The 26,164-nt window shown below is 40.7% G+C and overlaps 1 protein-coding gene across 3 annotated transcripts; it reads left to right on the plus strand.

Moving 5' to 3' along the window:
* The first annotated feature begins 264 nt into the window (after positions 1 to 264).
* LOC109458073 (uncharacterized) lies at positions 265 to 24,337 on the plus strand. 3 transcript variants are annotated; one of them, XM_088800678.1, is made up of 5 exons: positions 265 to 428; positions 12,375 to 12,565; positions 14,999 to 15,125; positions 20,347 to 20,420; positions 21,035 to 24,337. In XM_088800678.1, exons 2-5 carry the CDS (start codon positions 12,551 to 12,553, stop codon positions 22,103 to 22,105), a joined length of 1,287 nt encoding a protein of 428 aa, XP_088656804.1. In that variant the 5' UTR covers positions 265 to 428; positions 12,375 to 12,550; the 3' UTR covers positions 22,106 to 24,337. The 3 variants fall into 3 exon arrangements, with proteins under 3 accessions (XP_088656804.1, XP_088656803.1, XP_074171914.2); XM_088800677.1 differs by lacking the exon at positions 265 to 428 and adding an exon at positions 495 to 889; XM_074315813.2 differs by lacking the exons at positions 265 to 428; positions 12,375 to 12,565 and adding an exon at positions 12,594 to 14,907.
* The last annotated feature ends 1,827 nt before the right edge of the window (positions 24,338 to 26,164 follow it).

Below are 26,164 nucleotides of genomic sequence, written 5' to 3' on the forward strand. Positions count from 1 at the left end.
TATTACCTGAGACGACAGGACTCTCAATAAGGGACTGGTACGGCGTGTGTGGCGACACCCAGGAGATGCTATTTGAAGGACCAGACCTAGAAGGTGCGACCTTGGGGATGCTGCGGGTGTAGTCCGCCGATACAGCGGTTAGCCCCCAGCCACGCGCTGGGCGAAGAGACACAGGAGAGGGGAGTGAGCGCGTGTGCTCACGACGCGAGGCTGGCAGGAAAACGACCAGCGGGAGTCCCCGCGCGCACGCGCGTTCGAAAGGAAAAAAAAAGTCCTCCCCACGGTGACCGCAGCACTTAGGGCCAGAGTCGGTCGGCGAACGTGAGTGCGCGACCGCGCATAGACGCCCTCCGCCGCTGCTCTGCTCCGTTGGGGGTCTAGCGTGCGGCTTTGCTGTCCCCACCTCTCTCTAGGCTCGCATCCTCGGGGTAAGTACCTCACGCCAGGCGGAGAGGGAGGGAGAGGGTTTGCTGAAAGGAAGGAAAAGGTGGACAGGGATGGGAGAAGGAGAAAAACCGCCCTCGCAGAACGTGCAGCGCTGCAGGCGGGTTAGAATACGCAGAAGACACGCCTCCACCCTTCACGCCCCTCGGGTCTGCGGGAGTGCTCTGGAGACTGGAGCAGCACAGAAGCGACAAATGGACTACCATTCCCAGAAGGCGGTGCGGTGCTGAAGCTACTCCCGGCAGCACTCGCGCGGCAGGCTTTATTCAGTTTGCTGCCGCCTGGGGCAAAACTACAGTTCCCAGGAGGCCTCGCGTGAAGCGGTTTGGAAGTGGGCAGCCTGGAAGTCACTCAGGCCACTGGAGCTGGCGGTGTTTTCAGCGAATCGCGCGGGGCCGAACGCCGAGGTCGTGGGGCCCGCGGGGCGGGCAGCCGGGACGCCCAGGTATGTGGCTCCAGCTGCAGGGGCTGCTTCACTCAAGGGTGGCGGGGAATCGGTATCCACTCGGACCCTGAGGGTCAGCGCGGGCTGGCAACCCGGCGGATGGCCGGGTGTGGGCACCGGCTGTGGGGGCGGCGGCGTCGGGACTCGCGCCCCCGGGACCTGGCCGTACTCGTACCCGCGTGGCTCAATTTTCGAGACGTGCTACCCCGCGCTGTGCGGAAAAGCATGGAGTGGGAGTCGGGGTGCAGTGGGTTCGCGTCCTGGTTCTGCTCACTGGGAGCAGCTATCTAGGGAAACCGCGCCGAAGCACAGTTTCCGGTAAAACCGGGGAAGAAGCGAGTATCTCTCTTTTGCTGAGGGTTCTGTTGAGATGTTGAAATTTAGCGAATAAAGCATTTGGCACATAGAAGGTACTTACTACGTGTTTGCGCTATTGTTAGTTCCGGAGAAATGGCGTGAAATGGCGTGAAGGTATTATCGACCTCGCAGGGTTAGTTGAGGGTGGCATGTAAAGAGTGGAGTCCATAGTTAGCGTTCAATGCAGAGTGGCTGCTGTTAGGTGAAATTATTTTTTTTCCCCTTCCTCCACCCCCGCCCCTCCGGCTTGAGCCTTTGTTTTTCAGTCTGGTTGGCTCCTTGGCCCATGCTGGTATTATGAGCCTTCCATTCTCCCTGGCTGAGCCAGCTGCAGGCTGCTCACGCTGGCTGCCGGCCACTCACGCTGGCCACCAGCCGCGCATGGCAGCAAACTGCAGCCGATTGCACCCCACCGCAGCGCAGCCCACCGCAGACCCATTCCAGGGACAGCGGTTGTTCACAGTCTTAGCTGTAGAGGGCGTGGCTCCTTGGCCCACGTGGGAATGGAACCCGTGACTTCCACTTTAGCATGGAGCTCCGACCACCTGAGCCACCAGACCCGCCCAGCTGAAATTATTTTGTTAAGAGCATTTGGTTTGGAAGGCAGAGACCCTAGTTCAGATTTAGGCTCTGCCATTTACTAGTTGTGTGACCTTGTGAACTGACTTCACCATTCTGTGCCTCCATTTTCCTGTCATTAAAATTGGGATTTTAATAGTAGTCACCTCATAGAGTTGTTTTGAGGATGCAATGAGAATACCATGTGTAAAGTGCTTAGAGCAGCAGCTGGCACATACTGTAGTCAGTGTTCAGTAAACGATACCATTTATGCAGCGTTTTTTCACTGTCCCAGAGACCCCCTGAGGGTGGGGCTCTGGCTATAGCGGAGGTTTCCCAGTGGGCCAGACTCAAAACTGGTCTAGTTGACTTCCTCTCCTGCAGCCTCAGGTTCCTCATTTGTAAAATGGGATAACAGTATCAGCCTGAGAGGGTTGTAAAAATTTGCTGAGGTTGTATTCTCTCACTAAGTAGCAGCTCTTGTGTATTACAATTGTTCTTCAATGTTCTCCATCTGGTCCAGACACTGCCTAGCTGTGGGCTGTGACATGACAGCCCTGAGCTCCCCCACATGTTCACTCCCAGCCTCAGTGTCCCATCTGTGAAATAATAGTCATGGGACTTTTGTGCCAGGGTTGTTTTGATGATCCCAGGAGATAATTCATGTTTAGTGCTTAGCACAGGGCCTGGTGTATAATAAGCACCTAAAAAACGTATCTTTTTCTTAATAGGCCTTTGCTGCTTTTTTACAGGGCAGAGCCAGGGACAAGGTTATTGCCCCCACCCCCATTTTTGTTCAGTAGAGGTTGTATTGTGGAACGTACTGTAGTATAAAGGCATGAGAAGAGATGGTGCTGAGCTGCTCTCAGCAGCTTCCAGCTCAGTCACTCACTCACTCTTCCCCTGCAAGCCCGCACATTCACTCCAGTGCCTTATGTACCATCCCAATGCTACCAGCACTTGACTCTGTCTCAAACCCATATTAGCCCCCTGAGTTCCAGCTCCAGATCTGGAGCCTGTGCTTGCTTGATGTCCCCTGGTGAGTGTCCCTAGGGCACCATGAACTCAATATGTTCAACCCAAACTTCTCCTCCCAGAACCAGTAGTCACCATCTCGGGAAATGAGTCAACATTGTTCGGCTTGCCCAAGCCAGAAACTTGGTGGGGGGTCCGGGAGTTGATCCTCTTCTCTCCCAGCCTTCCCAGGTCCAGTTGATTGGCAAGAAGGATGGAGCTGCCATTTCACAGAAACACCATTTCATTGCCCCTTCTTGTTTTCCCATCTCATGGACACTGGAAGTCCCCCTTGGCCACTACTGAAAGTGGCCTTTTCCCACTAGGTTGAGTTGTTTCTTTTAAGTCACCAGGATTAATGTATGTAAAACATTGTATTAGTAAGGAGCAGAGAAGACAATATGGATTTAGTCAGACTGCAATGGCCACAGGTGTGGTGTCAAAGCTTTGCTTTCAGGGGACCCATTTCTACAGTTTTAGCCTGTCAAAGCTCGGCTGAATCATTCATTTCTTTCTGAAAAGTCGTACCTTGTCAGTGGGTTAGAATATCCTGTATGGGAAGGTGGCCATCCTGGCATTTCGGGAGGCAGGACACACACGGGAAGAGAGGTTGGGAAGGGAATTTATTATGTCTCCATTGAGGATTATTAGTCTGTTGTCAGAAACCTGTTGTTTCATTTGATGATGGAAACCTGTGGTCTCAATCAAATTTCTGATGGCCCCCAAACTTACCTAAGTGTTTTTTTGTTTTTCTTATTCTGAGGGAATAAAACAGTGAGTTTTAAAAAATTTTTGGTCTTGTTAGTGACAACAGCACATGGTTTTTAGCAGTCTCTGTGGAATGGTCTAAGAGTTAAATGTGAGCCTATTTTGCAGTTGTTAGGTGGTAAATCAAAAATGGAATTTAGAATGTGCAGTGACTGGTGCCTTTTTTTTTTTTGTAAAACGTATTTTGCTGATATATTTCAAATTTAGGTTTAAAAATGTGGTTATGGTAACAGCTTGACCTTGTTCAATGTGTTTAACTCGCAAAATCTAAACTTATTTATATTTTAGTAAAAGAATTAAACAGTCATTGCCTTAAAAGTGTTTCTTTTTATCTGTTAGAATGAGAGGCTGTTGGACCATTTGGTACATTTGCGCTTCCTTCAGGCAGGTATTGCTTCTGTTTCGTGCTGCGCTGGTCATGGTCTTAATTTGTGTGCATGAGAATGGGTTGAATTTGGCTTTTAAAAAGTTACACAAAGAAATACATGCTCCTTGTAATATGTCAAATAATACAGAAATGTATAAGGAAAATAATGGTGCCACCCTCTACTCCAAAATCCCATCCTCCAGAGATAAGCATTTATTCAGACAGTGAGTATTTATTAAGTATTTATTGTTAGGTTTAGGAGAAATAGTGGTGAACAAAATGGATATGCTGTCTGCCCTTTGTGATTTGGGTGGATGCTCTGACTCACGTTTTTCTGTGCTTAAATGGAGATATATACCTATATTTATGTATATGTATGTGTGTATATATATATACGTGTGTATATATGTATATATATATTGTTTTTTCTCCCTCATTACTGCCAAAAAGGGAGGCGTAGGGATCAAGCCACACATGTTTGTAACTTGATTTTTCAATTAATGCTAGGCCATCTCCCTTCAAGTCATTACGTACAGATCTGAATCATTCTTTTTAACAGCTAGACTCCCATTCTTCAGTATGGAGAGACCACGCTTTAGTTCATCATTCCCCTATTGCTGGACATTTAGGTTTCTGGGATTTTACCTTAACACACGTCCCGTAAACATCCTGGTACATAGGCAGTATAGCATAGTGGCTAAAAGCGTAAAACCGTAGGCAGGGAACAAGACAGACAAGATCTTTGCTTTCCTAGGGTTTACATTCCAGCTGGGGAGGCACACAATAAACAAGGTAATTTCAGAAGCTTTTAAGTATCATGCAGGAAACGACTGGAGGAGGGGCTAGAGAGTGGCTGATGGGGCAGGCCGGTAGTGAGGAAGGAGGTTACTTTAGCTTGCAGTCAGGGAAGTCCTCCCAGGCCTCTGAGGGGGAGTCACGTGAGCTGACTTGAATGAGCAAGAGGTACCAGCTGTGCCAAGAGCTCGAAGAAGAGCATTGCAGACAGAGGGAACAGCAAGTGCAAAGGCCCAGAGATGGGAATGAGTTTGCTACAAAAACAGTATCATTGTGGCTGGCGAAGGGTGAATTCCCACTTTTCAAGTTCATGCTACTTTAATTTTTGTAAAACAATGACAATAATAGCAACTACTGTTTACCTAGCACTTACTCTGTAGTAGGTGTTTTTCTAAACTTTCACACTTTTCCTCAGTTAGTCTTCACAAGAGTCCAGTGAAGTAGGTAAGTTTATCGATCTCACTGTACAGATGAGGACGCTGACTCCAGACCCCAGGCTCCTCACCCTTATGCGAAATGCCGTCTCTTCCCAGACCGTCTTCACTAGGCTGAGGCCAGTTTAGGAAGTGGAGGCAGCATTTGCTTTCCATGTTTTTTGGCACACAAAGCCCTGCAGATTAGATGCAGCGCCTAATTCACGTGGCAGTAGGAGTGGTCTGGGGATGCTCGGGCATCGTTTCCACTGCCAATGGGACACAGTGGGGTAATTTCTGTTGGGATGTTCGGTTGTTTCAAAACTGAAGGCCCTTCAACAGAGCCCGTGCTCAAAACAAGGTGGACTGCTTGGCTGCTTCACCAGACACAGGTTAACAGGAAACGAGGTGAGGTATTGAAGGAGAGTGAACACGGCGAATGTCCCATGTAGGTGAGCTTTGCAAGGTGACTTGGGCTGGCAGGGAAAAGAGTGTGTCTAAGCTCCAGCATTCTGGGTTATTAACGTGTACAATTACAGGCCCGCAACTCAAGTGGTTGTGTGGTCCAGGGCCACTTTCCAGCCACCACGACTGCGTCCCTTTTGATTTGGTGTGTCCTGGGCCTTACCGGTTGTGAAATATTTGGAATGAAGAGCGACCTAGTTAGATGTGAGGACAGTAGTGGGTCCTTTTAAGACCAGGACAAGTATGGAGAGCGTCTTTCATCCAGCCACCTCTGAAACATGTTTCCTACCTCGCTTGTGTGCCAGGCACATGCTAGACACTGACATATGAAGGTGAATAAGAAGACGCTGTTTCTCTTACTCAAGGGCCTGTGGGCGTGCTGTCCACTAGAAATTGAATGCCAGCCACGGGTGCAGACCACGTACGTAACTTAAAGTTTTATAGTGACCATATTTTAAAACGTCAGAAGAGACAGAGGAAATTAATTTAAATGTATTTAATTTTGTCCAAAAGGTTATTTCAACATGTAATCAATATAAAGATTATTGAGGTATCTTACCTTTTTTTTTTTCACATGAAGTCTTCGAGATCCAGTGTGTCTTTTACACTTTCAGCACACGTCCATTTGTACCGGCCACATTTCAAGTGCTCAGTAGCCACATGTATTGGACAATGTGGGCCTAGGGTGTGAGGCTCACACATCAATCATGGGTGGTAGGTGACAGTGAGAGATCAAATATGCCATCCCTGTTTTATTTTGGTGAATAAGGGTGGATGAGTGATGAAAAGCGTATTTATCATAGGCAGGTAGAGCTGAGGTCATAGCTGTTGTCTGTCAGCGGCACCTTTTGGGCCTGGCACCGTGCTTAGTGCTTGGGGTGTGTGCCCTGTTTCTGAGGTGGCAGGGACTGTGATTATCCCTGTTGTTCAGATGAGGAAGCTGAGGTATCGTGATGAGAAGCCATTTGCTCAAGGTTTGCAAGTGATGGAGGCAGAATTTGTATTTAGGTCCAGATACCATATTCTTAAATCTCTATTGTATGTGCTGCGTTAGATGGTGCTTGACATGGGTGGGGTCTGAGTTTTGAGTAATGAAACCATAGGAAGGACTCACTGCACTAAATGGATTCCCAGCATTTGTCAGCATCGATCCTCCGTTTATGTTGGTGCTGGGGTGCTGGTTTAGACCTGAACGACTGACAGATCCGCTCCTTAAATGGAGCTTTAGGTTTGCTGGAAACAGGTCTTACCTCCCAGGATAGAGAGGGGTATATGGGGGCTGGGGAGGAGGGTGGGCAGTGAGAATGAGGAAGGCAAGAAAAAGGCGCAGCCTTTGAAAGCTCATTTCTGAATGGCTTCCTTGGGCATGAAACCTCCTTTTTCTTTTCGTCTCGACTCTGTCCCTTGCGGCTGTGGCTTCCACAGGAACCATGTGGCATCTTCCTGTGACCTCAGCAACAGCAGGGCTTACCTAGCTTGTGAATCTTGCCTTTGCTCTGATCCAAAGTGGCTTTGCTGGGTGGGGTGGGGGGAGAGGGATGTCTCAGTGTTGTCTTCTGTCAACTCTATGGGAGTCGTCGTTCTAGTCTTTTAGTTACTCTCTTGGTTCAGGGTTCCTCTTCTCAGGGCAGGATAAATCTGGGCCACCTACCCAAACAAGGCAGGTGCTGGAGATTCTGAGTCTGTTCATGTCCCCAGGTCGTGACCTGGTGCCAGTCCCTGTTCCCAGGTGGTGTGCGCCGCTCTTATCTCCTGCTGCTCTGTGTATTAAATACGTACAGCTTTTTCTATGTTAATCACACTTCAGTAAAGTGGCTTAAAATGTTAAAAAAAAAAAAAAAAAAAAGTAAAATGACGAATATATAAACTCCAAGTGGTAAAATATAGAATTATTTAAAAAAACAATACAGAACTGATGATAGAAAAACTAAGAACATAAAACACGTGTAATAAAGATACACATGACAAATTGGTAAATCTAATCAGAAATGCATCCATTATTATATATAGAACATCAATAGACTAATTGTTCCTGCTAATGTCAGACACATTTTTGTATATTCAGTTGAATGCTTTTTCAAGATATACAGCTAAAATATGTGGATTAAATTAGAAAAAAGAAAAAATGCATGCCATTTCATTTTAACCAAAGAAATAAGTAGCATGTGAAACACATATCAGATAAATAGACTTTGTGTTAGTCTTCTAGGGGTGCCATAAACAAATACCATAGGCTGAGTGGTTTAAAAATACAAATGTAGTTTTTCACAGTTCTGGAGACTGGAAGTCCAAGAGCAAGGTGCACGCAGGGCTGATATCTCATGAGGCATCTCTCCTTGGCTTGTGTTAATAGATGGCCATCTCCTTGCTGTGCCTTACATGAGGAACGTTTCTTTAGAGCAGGGGTGTCCAAACTGCGGCCTGCGGGTGAACTGTGGCCCGCAATCCATTTTTTATTGGCCCACAGCAAATTCCAAAAATATGTTTAGTTTACTTAAATAAACCAGGTGAGGCAATACATACTTCCCCTCAAGTGAGTGGCCCGGCTGTTTGTGTATTTTATCACATACGGCCCTTGGTAAAAAACGTTGAAAAAAGTTTGGACACCCCTGCTTTAGGGTAACGAAGGGATTCATGCATTACTGGGAAAGTATGTTTATAATAAATTAATTCATTGTTGGTTAAATTTTGATTAAAATTTAATACCTAGCACCTATACATATATAGATAAATATGGTTATGAATTGTCCTTCAGCAAAATCCAGGTGTTCCAGATCCCAGACAGTTTCCTCTCTCTATTGTCACTGGAGGAAGCACTGAGTAAAGACACCCCTGATTAATGGTTCTCATATCTGGAGACAATGAAGTGTACATTTAAATTTTTAAATTTAATTTCTCTTTAACTTTATTTACAATGAAATTGTCTTAAGGAAGCAATTATTTTTTATTTATTTAGTGATTATTTTTATTTTTTGAGCATTTTATTTATTTTTAAGTTTCATTGAGGTTTAAAAATATTTCCCTGTTTTATTGAGATATAACTGACATATAACATTGGATAAGCTTAAGGTTTATAACATGATTTGATATCTATATATTGTGACATGATTCCCACAATAAGTTTAGTTAATATCTATCACCTCATGTAGTTATGATTTTTTTCCTTGTGATGAGAACTTTTGAGATCTACTTTCTTAGCAACTTTGAAGTATACAATACAGTTGTCCCCCGTTATCAGCAGGGGATATGTTCCAAGACCCCCAGTGGATGCCTGAAACCACGAATAGCACTGAAGCCTATATACAGAAGATCCCAAAAAAATGTATGTAAAAGTCATGTGTATACACTTTTTTGGCACCCCTGGTATATACTGATATTTCCTATACATTCTTATAATGAAGTTTAATTTATAAATCAGGCACAGTAAGAGATTAACAATGATAACTAATAATAGAATAAAACAATTATAACAATATACTGTAGTAAAAGTTATGTGAATGTGGTCTCTCTCAAAATATCTTGAATTAGTTCTGAAATTTTCTGTATAACATTTCCAGACCTTGGTTGATGGCATGTAACTGAAACCAAGGCATGCAAAACCAAGGATAAGAGGGTATACTGTACAGTATTGTTAACTACAGTCATCATGTTGTACATTACATCCCTGGAACTTACAACTGGAAGTTCGTAACCTTTTGACTACCATCACCCAATTGTCCGAACCACAAATCAGATCTCTGTTTCTGAGTTTGCCTTTTTTAGATTCCACATATGTGATATCACACAGTATGTCTTTCTCTGTCTGACTTGTTTCACTTAGCATAATGCCTTCAAGGTGCATCCATGTTGTTGCAAATGGCAGGATTTCCTTCTTTTTATAGCTGAATAGTATTCCAACACTTAGGTTATATCATGTGTTAGCTATTGTGAATAATGCTTCAGTGAATGCGGTGGTGCAGATAGCTTGGGACGGTGAATTCATTTCTGAAGGATGCAATTTTTAAAAAGTGTACTTCCTTTCACTGACTTGTCATTGTTAACCCTTGTGGTTCAATGCTTTGGGGAGCCCTCACATGTCATTTCATGGTGGAAGAAGGTATAGAACCCGGGGTATATTGGGAGAATTTGGCAGTGTTTCTGACTTTTCAGAGTAGTGGGAAGTAACTTAGTCCCAGGATTTACCAGGACACAGGATGTGTGACTCTCCTGTGGGATAGAGATGGACCTTATTGGAGAGAGGTCTTGTGGGTTGGTCTTCTATCCTGTCCCAAGTTGCCCACCTGGAGGGTGTAATGGGCAGTGGTTTCTCTTTCTTAGAATCTCTGCCCCTCATTTGCTTGTAATTTCTCTGACCCATTGTCTGCCTGTCACCTGCTCTGCAGTGGACACAGGGACACTGCCCAGACTACTCTCCTTTGGGCGGTGACAGGCGCAGGGAGGTCGTAGCAGAGACTGGAGAGGGTAGAGGAGACCAGGGAATTTGTCCCTCTCCTACTTTGCCTCAGGTGGCATCTAAATCAGTGCTATGTCATTGATCAGATGATGGCCCTGGCTGCTGGGACCCAGGAAAGCCACATCCCCCCCACTGTCCTCTAATAAATTAGGACATGTAAAAATTCTGTTACAAAAGATTTTGCTTCATTTTATTTTAGATTTACTTTGGAAAGATTCACTTTGGAAGGATTTTACTCTCAATTTTGTTGTGAACAGAAAACTCTTAAAAAAAAGTCTTAAAAAATTAAACTACAGTGGTATGTGGAGCATTATACAACTATTTCAGACAACATGTTAAAAGATTCTGACTTCTCAAAGAATATTTAAAAAATAGATAGGCTTTAAAAAAAAAAAGGATCTTAATCAATGCACTTTAAAGAAGTGAGAAAATACAGGCACCTGAAACGGGTGCAGGGGGACAACAATTTGTGTCACCACAATTCATAAAACACCTGCACACATAAACTTACACCACACACACACTCACAGGCAAATAGCAATGAAGAAAATTGTGCTCTGTGAATTCAATTACAATCTGCTTTATTACTAAACATACCACTTCCATTGTATATCTCAAATATGCATGTATGGCATTTTTGCAAACGTTTCCAGTACAGATTGCTAATCTGTCCTCCACTGCTCCATGGGTTCATTTTCTTTTCTTTTCTTTTTTTTTTTTTTTTTTTTAGTTAAAGTTTATTGGGGTGGCAATTGTTAGTAAAGTTACATAATTTTCAGGTGTACAATTCCGTAATACACATTGTGTGTTCCCTACCCAGAGTCAGTTCTCTTTCCATCACCATATATTTGATCCCTTTTACCCTCATCTACCACGCCCTCCCGCCTTACCCTCTGGTAACCACTAAACTATTATCTGTGTCTGTGAGTTTTTCTTTCTTCATTTGTTTGTCTTGTTCTTTTGTTTTCAGTTTTATATACCACATATCAGTGAAATCATATGATTCTCGACTTTTTCTGTCTGACTTACTTCGCTTAGCATGATACTCTCAAGATCCATCCATGTTGTCGCAAATGGTACTAGTGCATATTTTCTTATAGCAGAATAGTATTCCATTGTGTATATATACCACAACTTCTTTATCCATTCATCTCTCGAAGGACACTTTGGTTGTGTCTATGTCTTGGCTACCATAAATAAAGCTGCAGTGAACATTGAAGCACATATGTCTTTACGAAAAAATGTTTTCAGGTTTTTTGGGTAGATACCCAAGAGAGGGATTGTTGAGTCGTGTGGTAATTCTATTCTTAATTTTTTTGAGGAACTTTCACACTGCCTTCCACAGCGGCTGCACCAATCTGCATTCCCATCCATGGGTTCATTTTCGAACTAAACTGTGATGTACCCACCTTCAGGCTCCTGGTCACTTCAGGATGGAGGCTCCACTCATCTGCATACAGGCCGTCACCCTGCTGATTGTCTTGTTACTCCATGTGGCCCATAGTAGGGGAGGGTGCGCAAAAACCTGGGGACTCAGGGTAGTTTGGGGAAGAGTTCTGAGGGTGGGTCCCTCACACAACACTGATGCCACCAAATGATTCCTGCCTCCCCTGTCGCACCTGCACACTACCTAACCACCTGGCTACACCCGTTCCTGGACTAGCCCAGTCATTAGGAATCAGTCCTAGGAAACTGCCCTTCTAGAAGTTCTTGCTCCAACGCCTCACACTAAGAGGTCTCAGGTGTGCACTGTGTGATATCTCTAGCCCAGTGCTACTGAAAACATGTCTGGGGGAACAAGGTCAGCACCACTAGGGAACTAAAGATGCCATTTCATGGGCGCCAGGGCAGAATCATTGCTTCTTAGAGGGGGGCCCTGATCCCCAAGGGGTCTGTCTGCACATTAAAGCATCAGAAGAAATGTTTAGCTAAATATTTTCCACCCAGATTCCTATTAGGATCTTGTGAGGAGTTTTAACAACATCTCCTACCTGCTCCCTCCCCTCAGAGTTGGTCAACTGGTCTGGGTGTACCTTTATTGTCATTTTAAGAAGGTACTCCAGCTGATTCTAAGGTGAGGCCAGGGTTTATCTGGAGGTTCCCACACACCTTTGTGAGAGTTGATAACCGGCTTTGGTCTGTTGGGTTTGAGAGAGGCAGGAGAGCACCCCCCATTCTCACTGCTGTAGCAGAATTTGTGCAGGTCTGTGGGAAGGGAGAGCAAGGGAAGACAGGAAAGAAAAAACTGTTTGGTCTTCACGTAGGAGCTCATTTTTCCTGAATTTCCTGTGACAGGACCAGAGAACGTGGTCTTTTCAGCGTTTCAAGGCCTTTCTGTCTGTGGGTGTGGAGGAAACAGATGAAGGGGCTGTGCTGGCGCCTCTGAAGGCACGTTCTCAAGATGCAGATGTGATTCCTCAACCTTAACATCGCCTGAGAAAACGACCCAGAGCAGGCGGAGGGAGGACAAAATGGCTGCTTCTCAGGTAAACGTTCTATCCCGGGTCAGAGGCTGTGTCTGCATTTCCTCCTAAAATCCATGGATTTAGAACTGCAAACCTTTAATTCTCTACTTCTGATGTTCCTGCCTCATGCGGTTGTTTTCAACTACTTGTTTTCTTATGATTGTTATGGTCAGCTGTTCACAGCACTTCTCTCCTCTGTCCCAGAGCCTTCTCCATTCTCTCTATCCAGGTTCCCTACAGGGCATGAAGAATTCTCACCATGAATTAATGACCTTCAATTAGTAAAACATTCCCTTTGTGACAGATCAACATGGGAATGCATTGATGTCCAAGATTCCTATTGGGATGGGGTCAGATGCTCAGGTATCTGTAAAGAAGGGAAATATAGGTTTTAGAATCATCTGGATGCAACATCTGCTCTGTTAACAGGTTGAAGAAAATGCACATTTAACCAGGATGGCATTTAGTGGTCAGAATAGCTCAGAAAGTTCTGAAAAAGAAGAGTAATTAGAAGAGACGTGCTTACTACATTGGCAATGAAGACTTGCTATTGTCAACTGAAAAATAGTATTGACTAGGTGTTTCATCACCAAAAGGATTTATTCAGGAAAAAGAAAAGGTCACAACCCAGTGCATGCAAACATGGCAAGCTGCGTGCCAAAATGGAGAGGTATTTATAGAAGGGAAGGGGAAGTTAGAACCATAGAGCTTTATTATAAATATAGAATTCTTCCTTTAGGGATCCATTGTGCTATTAGTAGAGCCGATAACTTCCTTAAGGCCTAGCTCCTTCCATAGCCCCTAGACTGATTGATGTTTGCTTCAAGTTCCAGTTTATCTTTATCCCTGTTTAAATGCACTGATTAGATTTACAGAATATGGGAGGTATGTGTGGATTGAAATGTGCATAAAACTGATTTTGAGATGAAATGTCCTTCCGTATTTTCAAGTCATCTGATTTCAGTTGCATTACACTCGATTTTCATGTGGTTCAGGTGCTCTCTGCCAGGTTCCTGTAGTATAATAAGGTTAATACTTTTTTTCCTTTATCATTAATAAGGGTCTCATTGGTATTTATTGAGATATGCATAAACTATCACATTTCATCTGGAAACTCCCTTCTTAGCTTCTCTTTGTTTGTTGTTTTCTTTGCAGAATGAAAGCTCTCACTTTTGTTTACTGGAGATACTGGCAAGTGGAGGCTTTAATCAGTCAGGTCTTGGACCTATAAATTTCCATTATATTCCACAGTCATATCACAGACATACTCTTCATCACTTTTTTGTATTTTCAAACAAGTTTACAACAGTCATATTTATTCAACTGTGTTAAATTTCTAAAATATAGCTCAGCACAAATTTTCAAAGCAATAAAAGACTAAGAAACAATAGCTCTAACTTATTTTATATCATTGTGTGTGTTCATCTCCCTTGTGTGATTATAAAATAACAAAGAGTGTCATCCACGAAGATTTATGAGATTAACACAGTTGAAAATCATCTTGATTTCATTGACATGAAAAGTTTCTTCTTTGTCACTTTTAATGTGTTCATAGTTTCCATTTCTATGTCTGTCTTTGTTCATAAAATGTTAACATTATTTGAGCTATTGTTTCTTCTTAATTTGTTTCTGTTCTTCTCAGTTACAGAAACTGCTGTGAACATTTATGAGGGTTGTCTCTGCATATTGGTCTGTGTTCTTTTTCATAAATTCTAGATAAAGTTTGGAGTAACACCCAGGCTCTACCTTTAATGGATGTTTCACAAAATAAGACGAAGTATCATTGTTGTCAGGTTACTTATATGTATTAAGAATTAATATATAAAAAACGGTTAGAATAATACCTAGTGTATAGGATATTTTAAAGAAGGATTGTGGTTGCTATCCGTCCTATTCAATGAGACCTGCAAATTCCATATAACTGTTTCAGTTCAAAGTCTTGTATGATATTTTCTCTCTCTGTGCTGTCCAAAGTGTGGCACATAGACCAGAAACATTGGTGTCACTAGTTAAAAATGACCTTGTTCAAATTTTGGAAACTCAGGCCCCACTCCAGTACTCCTGAATCACAGTCTGCATTGTTGGACACGTTAAAATTTGAGAAGTACTTTACATTTCTCACTATGACTTTTCTACCTGAGAAATATACACCCTTTATACTGTGTGACACAAATACAACACTCGAAAGTGGGTATGCTTGTGTTGTTGCCTTAATTTTCACAATTTATCTTTTAGGAAAGGAAAGTCTCTACAGTGGTTTTGTGGATCATATGTTATGGTCTTTTCTCAAGAGTTAGAAAATACATCAGAGAATGTTACTGTGTCAAAAACGAACTTATTGGATAATCAGGATATTCTCCTCGGTCAGAACCAGTTCTCTTAACTCTTTGTTTTCATATTGGGTCACATTATGAACTCTGCCTGTGGCCACTTGGTAAATGTCTTTTATTTCAGGGACTGTTGACCTTCAGCGATGTGGCCATAGAATTCTCTCAGGAGGAGTGGGAGTGCCTGGACCCAGCTCAGCGGAAACTGTACATGGACGTGATGTTCGAGAACTGCAAGAACCTGGTCTCCCTGGGTGAGAGTGACTTCCTCCCAGAATTCCTATTCCACCCGCAGGGGTTTGTTTCCTTCATCAGTAGAATGTCTCCTGGGAGCTTCTGCTTTATATGATAGAGTTACAGAGCCCTGCTCTCAAGGTACAAATTGGGGGATTGCTGGTGTAGAAAGAAAGGCTTCATGATGTACCTGGAAGGGGAACTCAGGATCTGAAAACTTTAAATGTTTTCTGGTATCCTAAAGGTGCTGTTAGAATATAATATTTTGGGAAATCATTTTCTAGAATATTCTAATACTTTACAGTGTCCTCTCCTCTCACTTGAGCGTAATACTGGATTGGAAATTGGAGATTTTCCATCAAAACTCATGTTCCTTTTTATACTAAACTGGTCCTGCTGTCTCCAAGCCAGACCTGGTCACCTCTCTGGAGCAAATGAAGGAGCCCTGGGATTTGAAGAGAAAAACGACAATAGCCATCCACCGAGGTACCATGTTTTCCCAAAAATAAGACCTAGCTGGACCATCAGCTCTAATGTGTCTTTTGGAGCAAAAATTAATATAAGACTCAGTCTTATTTTAATATAATATAAGACCAGGTCTTTAATATAATATAACATAACATAATATAACATACCGGGTCTTATATTAATTATTGCTCCAAAAGACACATTAGAGCTGATGGTCCGGCTAGGTCTTATTTTCAGGGAAACACGATAGGTGAGAATGAAGGAAGCAGATGGTATATGTGAGAGGTCCAAAGATCACAAGGGATGCCACACACTAAAGTATGGCTTGGAAAGATCTGCTTCAGTGGAAATGATACTTGAGAGGGTGAGGCTTCTATTGCTGTCACAGAGGGACAGCTCCTTTCCAACCTACCCTGCTCTTCCATCCTCTAAGGATTCTCCTTCTGCCCCAGGGATCTCCCATCACAGTTGCAGTGAGAGCGAAAGTCCTCCCCGTGGACTGTGAGGGCCGCGTGATCCGGGTACTCTTCCATCGCTTTATGGGCCTGGGAACAGCTGTGCACATTGCTGAGGAATTCTGTGTTAAGCCTTTTTTAATTTCCTTTCTAAAGCTACACCCCTTGGGAACTGGTTTTTACCAATTACTTTTCTTCTTTTTTTTCAAAAGATTTTATTGGGGAAGGGGAACAGGACTTTATTGGGGAACAGTGTATTTTTCCCAGGACCCATCAGCTCTAAGTCAAGTTGTCCTTTTGATCTTAGTTGTGGAGGGCGCAGCTCAGCTCCAAGTCCAGTTGCCGTTGTTCAGTCTTAGTTGCAGGGGGTGCAGCCCACCATCACTTGTGGGAGTCAAACTGGCAACTCTGTGGTTGAGAGCACTCGCTCTAACCAACTGAGCCATCTGGCCACCTGGGAACTCAGCGGCAGCTCAGCGGCAGCCTGTTGTCTTCATTCTAGTTGAGGAGGGCGCAGCTCGCTGGATCATGTGGGAATCGAACCGGCAACCCTGTTGCCCAGAGCTCTCGCTCTAACCAACTGAGTCACGCATCTGCCCCGTATAATTCTTTTAATGTGCTTTTGAATTCAGTGTGCTAATATTTTATCGAGAACTTGTCATCAATATTAATCACAGATACTGGCTTATAGTTTTATTTGTAGTGCCTTTGTTTGGCTTTGATATTGGCTAATCCTGGCCTCATACAAAGTGTTTTGATAATATCTTTACTCTTTAATCTTTGGAAATGTTCATGGAGAGAAATAGTGTCAATTTTCTTTAAATGTTGCTAGAATTCACCAGTGACTTCATCTGTTCCAGGGCTTTGCTTTGTTTGGCACTTTTAAAAAATTACTATTATTGTTCTAATCTACTTACTAGTTAGATAGGTCTCCTGAGGGTTTTTTGTTGTTCTTTGTTTTTTTAATTTCTTCATGTTAAAGTCTAAATAGATTGTGACCTTATGTATTTTGTTGTAGTTTTCAATTTTTTGGCATATAATTGTTTACAGTAGCCTCTTATAATTATTTTATTTCTATGGCATGGTTTATAACATCTCTGCTTCCACTTTTGATTTTATTGTCCTCTATTTTATTCTTAATTATCTAAGGGTTTGTCACTTGTTTATCCTTTCAAGAAAACCTAATATTCCTTTTTTTTTCTTATTTTCGTCATACTCTGGTTTATATTTGCTCAATTTTTAAAAATTTCTTTTTCTACCTTTGGGCTTACTAGGTTGCTCTCCTTTTTCTAATTCCTTGAGCTGTAAAGTTATGCTGTTTATTTGATGTAAGCGCTTATCTCTGTACACCTCCCTTTTAGTACTACTTTCTCTGAATCCCATAAGTTTTGGTATATTGTGTTTCATTTTATTTGTATCAAGATATTTTCTAATTTCCTTTTTTTTTAATCGTTGTTGTAGAGTGTGTTATTCAATATCAAAATATTTGTGGAATTTCTGAGTTTCTATCTGCTATTGATTCTTAGTTTTATTTCACTGTTGTCTGAAGATACCTATATGATTTCAATCTTATTAAATTTGGTAAGATTTATTTTGTGGACTAGCTGATGATCTGTACTGGAGAATGTTCCATGTGTGATTGAGAAGATTGTGTATTCTAGTGTGGTTTCGGTGATACGGTCTGTATATGTCTGTTATATCTATTTAGTGTATAGTATTGTTTAAATCCTCTCCTTATTCAGCCTTTGGTTTTCTTGTTTTTTTTATCAGGTGAAATTGGGGTATTGACTTATATGGCTTCCTATTCTTATTTCTGTTGTCACGTGTGCTTCTTATATTTGGAGCGTTGATGTTATATGCATACATATTTATAATTATTTTAGCTTCCTGATGAATTCTCCCATTTATAATAATACAATGTCTATCTTTGTGTTGTGACATTTTTGATACTGTATTTGTCTGATATTAATATGGCCACCCATGCCCTTTTTTGATTACCATTTTCATGGAACACCTATTCCTATAATTTTAGTTATATACTATGTGTGTTCTCAGAACTAAAGTGATCTAGTTAGATTTTATTTTTTTATCCATGTAGCCAACTTCTGTCTTTTGATTGGGGAGAGTCATCTATTTACATTTAAAGTGTTACCAGAAAGGAAGGATTCCTATAATCATTTAAATTTTTCTGCAATATTTTTATAGCAATTTTGTTCCATTTTTCCTCTCACTGTGTTCCACTGTTTCTTTTATTTACTTATTTTTTTGGTAGTGACATGCTTTGATTTCTCATTTCCTTTTTGAGTACCTGCTATAGGTATATTTTTTTGTGGTTACCATGGGGTTACTTAAAACATTTAAAGGTTATAACAGTGTATTTTAAGCTGATAGCATCAGCTGTATACACAAACTCTACTACTTTACATCTACAGCCTTGTACACACTTTGTTATTAATATCACATTATGTCTTTTACATTGTGTATTCTATAACATATATTTATGATTTTAATGCTTTTTAAAATTCTGTAGGAGAAATTAAATTGATTGTTCATCATTATACTACAGATTTTTTTGTTTGTGTATATATTTACATTTACCAGAGCTTTATATTTTCATATTGTTTGTATTGTTGTTTAGAATACTTTTATTTCATCTAGAACGACTTTCTTTAGCATTCCCTTGGGCAAGTCTAATGGTGAGAAATTTCTCGGGGTTTTTCATCTGAGAAAGTCTTAATTTCTCCATTGTTGAAGGGCATGTTTGCCAGCTGTAGTATTCTTGGTTGATAGTTTTTGTTCTTCCAGCACTTTTCATATTTTATGTCACATTTTTCCTATAAGGTTTCTGCTAAGAAACCACTGATAATCTTACAGGAGCTGTCTTTTACACAACGTGTTGCTTTTTTTCACCCTGCATTCAAGATTCATTTTTTGTCTGTGATTCATGGTGGTTTGAATATAATGTGTCCCTGTATTGCTATTTTTATATTCATCCTACTTAGAACTCAGTGAAGAGCTTTTGTTTATATATCTCTTCAAATGAGGGAAATTTAAGCCATTAATTTTTAAAATAAGCTATCTGGCCCTTTTCACTCTCCTCTCCTCTCACTGAGTCCCTTAGGCTGTCTTCACTTTTCCACTTTTTTTTTTTTTTTTGCTCTGTCAGTAATTTAAAATGAAGTGTGTTCAAGTTGTCTTATTCTTCTGCTTGATCAAGTGCAGTGTTGATGCTTCTAGTGGATTTGTAAATTTAGGTATCATGTTCTTCAGCTCACTATTTATTTTTAATCCTTTCTGTCTTTTTGTGTTTTCATTTTGGTCATGCAAAGCTTTCCTGATATTATTTAGTTGTCTGTCTGTTTTCTGTCTTCCGCAATTAAGCACCTCTAAGATGGTTATTGTGAATTCTTTTACAGATAATTAATAGAGCTCCATTAATTTAGGGCCAATTTCTGGAGATTTGTTTTGTTCCCTCTGATTGGATCATGTTTTCTTGTTTCTCTGTATGCCTTATGATTTTTGTTGAGATTTGGGATCATAAGAAACAACCAAACATACGGTTTTTGGGATCACAATGATCCCAAAGAGATTTGGGATCATTTCAGGCTTTATGAACTTGCTTCTGTACAGGACAACACAAATAAAAATCAGCTGGGTTAGATACTCTAAGGCCTGTCAAACCAGTTCTGGAATGTGTATTCTTTGTGGATTTTTTTGTGTGTGTATTTTCCCAGTTTAAAATATTTTCTGTTTCTTCTTTAGAGCCCATGATATCTTCCTGTTCCTGATGTCTGTCTTCAGTATTGTAGTCTCTCTGGTGATTGAACAATTATTCACCTTTCTTCTTAGTGGCCACCACCAAGCATATAGAGGTGCTGCCACTCCTTTCTTGCAAAACAGAAATCAGTCCCTCATGCAGCTACAAGAAAAACCAGATCATTGAACACACTCATCTATTTCTCTACTGAGAAGAACCCAGGAATTGGCAATTTTCTCTCATTCATGCCATGGTGTGTCAGGGAGGGTGAGCAGCTATTGTTGGCAAATGTTAGCAACTTTTCTTCCCTCTTTGATGTGACTCTTCCTCATTTTGTACTTTCCTGGGGGTTCTATAATCACATTACTGGCTTCTAGAGTACTGAAAAAGGCAACTGGGTCAGTAATTGTGGTAAGTTTACATCTCCATGGAGGAGTGAAGTTTTAGTGCTTCCTCTTCTATCATCTTTCTTAAGTCTTCTTATCAGTATTAATTTTGTACATGAGAATTTAAAGTGTATTTACCTGAGTGTAGTAAGTGTGATAATTTGGTATCTTTCAGCTGTATCTTCTCATGACACCCAGGGCTTGTTGCCAAAGCCAGGCATAGAAGATTCATTCCACAAAATGCTACTGGTAAGACACGGAAGGTGTGGCTTTGAGAATTTACACATAATAAAAGACTGGGACTGTGAGGGAGAATGTGAAGGGCAGAAAGGTTATTATGATAGATATAACCAAACTGGGATAATGACCCATAATAGAATCCTTGTTGCCAAAAGAGATCAAGGATATAAAACATCTTGGGAACACTTTCACAGTCAGTTTGTTATGTTTGCAGAGCAATATGTTTCTGAACTTAAAGACCAACAGCAATTTTTAAAATATACATATTGTCTGAAAGGAAATTTGAAAAATCAGGGAAGTCACCTAGTTCATATTGTAAATAATCATTTGAATTATTTAAAATGTACCATTGGATTACACCTTCAAACATTTCTAAAAATCAGAGATTTGAAAATGAAGATAGAAATACTAAATGTGAGAGGCCCTTAACCAAGGATTCATTATTCTTCCACCAAGAATTAATCCCTTGTTCCAAAGTCTATACTTTTCATGAACATGGGCGGGTCTATACAACCATCATGGTTCAATAGGTATTAATGAATAGTTCATGGGAAACAACTGTACATGTGTAATGAAATTAAAGAGTTCTCACTAAAGGCTTTCCTATTTTCAATGATTACCAGAGTATGAATAATGGAGAGAGAAGTTATCAATGCAATGAATCTTGGGAAAACTTTAACCAAGGGTCAAATCCCAGTAAACATCAGAGAACTCAGCTTCCAGAGAACCATTATAGATGTGGGAACAATTTTGATCAAAGTTCAAACCATATACATCAGAATATTCATATTGTAGAGAAGATTGACAAATGTAGTGAAAGTGGCAAATCCTTGAGCCAATCTTTAAATCTTATTGAACATCAGAATATTCATACTGGGGATGAACCTTACAAATGCAATCACTGTGGGAGCATATTTTGTATGTTATCCAATCTAAATAGACACGAGAAATTCCATACTGGAGAGAAACCTTTCAAATGTAAAGAATGTGGTAAAGCCTTTAAGCGGCGTTCACATCTTACTCAACATCAGAGAATTCATACTGGAGAGAAGCCTTATAAATGTAGAGAATGTGGTAAAGTCTTTAAGCGGCGTTCACATGTTACTGAACATCAGAGAATTCATACCGGAGAGAAGCCTTACAAATGTAGAGAATGTGGCAAAGCTTTTAACCAGTGCTCAAAACTTACTCGACATCAGAGAATTCATACTGGAGAGAAGCCTTACAAACGTAGGGAACGTGGCAATGCTTTTGTCCTGTCCTCAAGCCTTACTCGACATCAGAGAATTCCTACTGCAGAGAAGCCTTACAAGTGTATAGAATGTGGCAAAGTCTTTACCCAGTGCTCAAGCCTTATTCAACATCAGAGAATTCATACTGGAGAGAAGCCTTACAAATGTAGAGAATGTGGCAAAGCCTTTAAACGGCGTTCACATCTTACTGAACATCAGAGAATTCATACCGGAGAGAAGCCTTACATATGTGGAGAATGTGGCAAAGCTTTTAACCAGTGCTCAAAACTTACTCGACATCAGAGAATTCATACCGGAGAGAAGCCCACAAATGTAGAGAATGTGGCATTGCTTTTGTCCTGTACTCAAGCTTTACTCGACGATAGTCAGTTCATTCTGGAGAGCAATAGTGCAGATGTAGAGAATGACAAAGCCTTTATTCAGCATTCACATCTTAATTGACACATGAGAATTTATACTGGAGAGTATCCTTAAAACTAAAGAATATGGCAAACCCTTTAGTTGAAACTACGGTCTAGTCAGTATCAGAGAACACACATTGGAGAGAAGCTCTGCCTTTTTTCCCGACTTCTGCCTCCTCTCCCCTCCACCCCTCAACACCCCCACTCCGGTTCAAGCCATTGTTTCTCAGTCTAGTGTAGGACACAGCTCCCTGGCCCATGCTGGTATTATGAGCCTTGCGCTCCCCCTGGCTGAGGCAGTCTGTCACTGGTTGTCAGTTGGCCACTCACAGCAGCTCAGCAGCACACAGCAGCCCACAGCCACTCATGCTGGCTGCCAGCCACTCACGCTAGCCTCCAGCCGCTCCTGGTAACCCACAGCAGCCCTCAGCAGCACCCAGCAGCTCACGCCAACCTCCGGCTCCTCACAGCAGCCCATCTCCAGGGACAGCTGTTGTTCACAGTCTTAGCTGTAGAGGGCGCAGCTCTCTGGCCCATGTGGGAATCAAACCTGCCACTTCGGAGTTAGGAGCATGGCACTCCAACCACCTGAGCCACCAGGCCAGCCCCAGAAGTTCTACATTTTTAATAAATGATGAAAGACCCATTTCCAAATACATACTTCAGAAAGCAGCACAGATTCTATTTTGGATTGTAACTTTAAAGAAGTGAAAAATCTGGGCACATATGTAATCTAAAATGAAATCTAAAATGTCAGTAGAAAGTGATATCAATAGTTCTTTTTTTATATTATTCTAAATCAGAATGCTTATAGAGAATAATTCAGAGTTAATAAACTTAGATGATTTACTGGTTATTATGCTTCAAAGTACCAAGTGGAAGGATATTTGGAGAAGTATAATCACAGTGTATCAGATTGACTATTTGAAATCTTTTGTAAATCTCTTCATGCTATGCCTTTATTTCTAGTGTGTATGTGAATCATGGGGTTTGATTGTTGCTCCCTGAAAGACCTGAGAGCCCTTGATTATTATGTGGGATTCACTTTTCCATGAAGATTAACTACACTGTATGAAGGAAATCTAAATGAAGATGCTGATTGTGGTTGACGTAGAATGTTAATGTAAGTCACCATGAAGTAGGTGTCAGGACATATTTCTTTGCATTAATGAAAGATGGAGGAGCACTATGAATTTTAAGTAGTTTTACCAATTGCTCTTTAAGGAAAAAAAGGTGGCAGTTCATTAAAATCCTGATGTATCTTCATAGTGGCCATAGATAGATGTCATAAATATTATTTGATATGGTTGAAATAAAGAAGTTTTTACAAATACCTGAGAAAAGTATAGATAACTCATCCCTAAGTGCATAAAATTCTTGTGTCTCTATCCTCACTAAATAATTAGCCTCCATCTTGAAAACTATAGGAAGCACAGCTCTCAGATTATTCTGTCAGAAGAATAGGAATGCTTCTTGAATGCTTATAATGTGTATTTTGACCAATGATGATACAGTGGAGTTGCAATGCTTTATTTGGATAGACTATGTGTGAACTTAATATATTTTTATTAATAAAAGTGAATGAATTTGAATATGTTGACACTGTTGTGTAATGAATGTGGTGTTATCCTGCCACCAACATCAAAATATCCCACCTTATTCAAAGTTGTAGGTAACAATATACCATTTGGTAACAGTGGAATGAAATCCTTAGCAATCCCTTTCCCCAATGGCCTTAAGCCTTTCTATAGTTTACAATAATGAGACCATTTCCCCCCACAATTTGTGTATTACATCTTTTTCTCCTTATTGTAACTACTGGGATATTATGATGGCTACAATAAAGATTAAGAGTATTTTTGAGAGTTTAGCTAAACTATTCCATGATATTGCTGCTTTGGCATTTACTTTGTGTGTCTAAGGAGCCTTGAACTGACACTATCCTCCTGCTTGTACATACACTAGATAAGAGCTCACAGAGTCACAAGTAAATACAAGTTCCTGATATGACTTCTCCAGCAGCCCTTGTGAGCAAGTTTCCATTGCATCTCGGTCCTCTTTTTAATGCCTCTTAGATATCTTCAGAGCTTCCCAAAACTTTTTTCTTTTTGGTTTTAATTGAATAATCTGGACTTAGCTGAGAAACACCAAAGCACTCCACCCGGATTCCTGCCATTCAGTTGCATCCTGCTTTAGCCTCCTCATGTAGCCCCTCCAGGTGTGCTGTATACTTCCTTTAAGACCTGTGAATAATAAACGTCTTCAATCTTGATTGTGGTCTTTTTTTGAAATGATGTTCACCATCTAACACCACGGTCTCTGCTTAGTAAATGCTACTTTAACAAAATCAAAATAAGTATAGTTAGAAGGCATATTTTGGGATTTCTGAATCACTATAACATTTCACCCTATATATATGTATTTTTTACATGTCATTTTTCTGAAGATATATTTGCTAAAGATATGATTTAGGAATAACAGAACTAAGGAGGAAGGAATGTGTGACTATGTTTCTACGCATAATCTTCAAAAGGACAGAAATATTGAATCAAATAGGTTATTTCAAAATATTTGATGATGTACTAGCAAACTAGAAACCTTAAAGATTCATACTGTGAATCGTTTTTTGTACACTACCTTGAATTTATTTCAACCCTTAGGACTCTTGGTTGAGAATTTTCCTGTGAAATTCTTTTCTTTTTTACTTTTCCTGTGAAATTCTTTTTTACTTTTCTGTTACTCATACAAGACTTACCAAATATTTTCTTCCTTCCAAATTTCATGAAATAATTGCTTATATGATCTACTCAGGGATTTCAATGGTTTTCATTAAATGTAATGGGTTTTGGAAATTAAAAATGACACTAATTCTACCATGATCATATTAAGGTGCATTTTGTTTCATATATTTCTTTTCAAAAACTGTTAACTTTTCTTTAGTTAGTCTCTCATGAGTGACGTCATCAAAGTTACTCACTTTTGTGTGCCAATTTGTTCAGGATAAACTTTGCGACAGTGATTTCATAAGTCATGAGTTTCTTACACTTTCATTAAGTGAATGAACACATGGGATAGTGCTTGGGTGTGTAATTGACACTCTATAATGAGGAGACAAATACTCCAATAGAAGTGATGTCGTACCTCCAGGTAAGAGATGGATAATTTCCGGAATGAAGAATTGACATGAATTCTGCATGTTCCCAGGCTGCACCACTGACTGAATTTAGGAAGATAAATTCTAGTTGTTTTATTTCCTAATTTTCTCTTGTTCTCATTTTTATTCTTAGCTATATGTGTATCAGTCATTGTCTGTTGAACTGTTATGACTACAGACAGCATCTCTCTGCTCTTCCCTTTCCACATCACCCATCCAGGCCCAGTAGGTTTTGATGAGTAGTTTATAATTTTTCTAATGCAATGACGTAGAATTTTTGCTTTTTTCATGATAAAGGTAGCCTACAACTCATTTTTTCATGCTGAATTATCTATTTTTGAATATGAAATTGATCTTTGGGAAATAACAGAATGGCCTCTGTGTATTTTTAAATTGGAATGATCTTTATTGTCCAGATTTTCATTAGAATCCTGAAGAATTTCTTACTCATATCATTATCTTTTCCTTTACTGAAGTGGAACCAGGACAAGTTCAACAGGTTTTATTCCCAGTCATCTTGAATGTAGTCAACTGTTGTTCATTCTTTTTAGAGAAGTCTTCAAGATGACAGCAGATTTTGAGTTGAAATATTTTCTTCATTATTTTGAATGCAAACTAATTTTCTGTATTCACAGAGTGGCTAGAGGTATGTCTGTTTGCACCATCTGTCCCTTGAGTGTCTTCCAGGCCATCACCATCAGCCCCAGGAATTCCAGATGGGCAGAGCTTAGTGGGAAAGCCCCAAAGTCCATTGGCCCCTCTAGTGTCCTGTGCTGGATCTTGCATAAATTGGTAGGCAGGTTTCCTATGCATATGCCTGCCAGAAAGAACAACACAAACATCACAAAACTATAAATATTGGGTAATGTGACATAGCTGTAGACTTACTATATGCAGTGTTCATGTCTATTTAAATCTGATGTTTTACGTTTAGGATTCATTACC

Source organism: Rhinolophus sinicus, chromosome 8 (genome assembly GCF_057876585.1).
Source record: "Rhinolophus sinicus isolate RSI-liver-muscle chromosome 8, RSI-T2T, whole genome shotgun sequence".
NCBI classification, from domain to species: domain Eukaryota; kingdom Metazoa; phylum Chordata; class Mammalia; order Chiroptera; family Rhinolophidae; genus Rhinolophus; species Rhinolophus sinicus.

What these genes read in the sequence shown, in the direction of transcription:
- LOC109458073 (XM_074315813.2), top strand. Translation starts at nt 14,857, where the DNA reads ATGTTACTGTGTCAAAAACGAACTTATTGGATAATCAGGATATTCTCC. An exon ending in CAAGAACCTGGTCTCCCTGG is followed by an intron (nt 15,126 to 20,346) that starts GTGAGAGTGACT and finishes GGTATCTTTCAG; the next exon opens with CTGTATCTTCTCATGACACC. An exon ending in CATTCCACAAAATGCTACTG is followed by an intron (nt 20,421 to 21,034) that starts GTAAGACACGGA and finishes AATGATTACCAG; the next exon opens with AGTATGAATAATGGAGAGAG.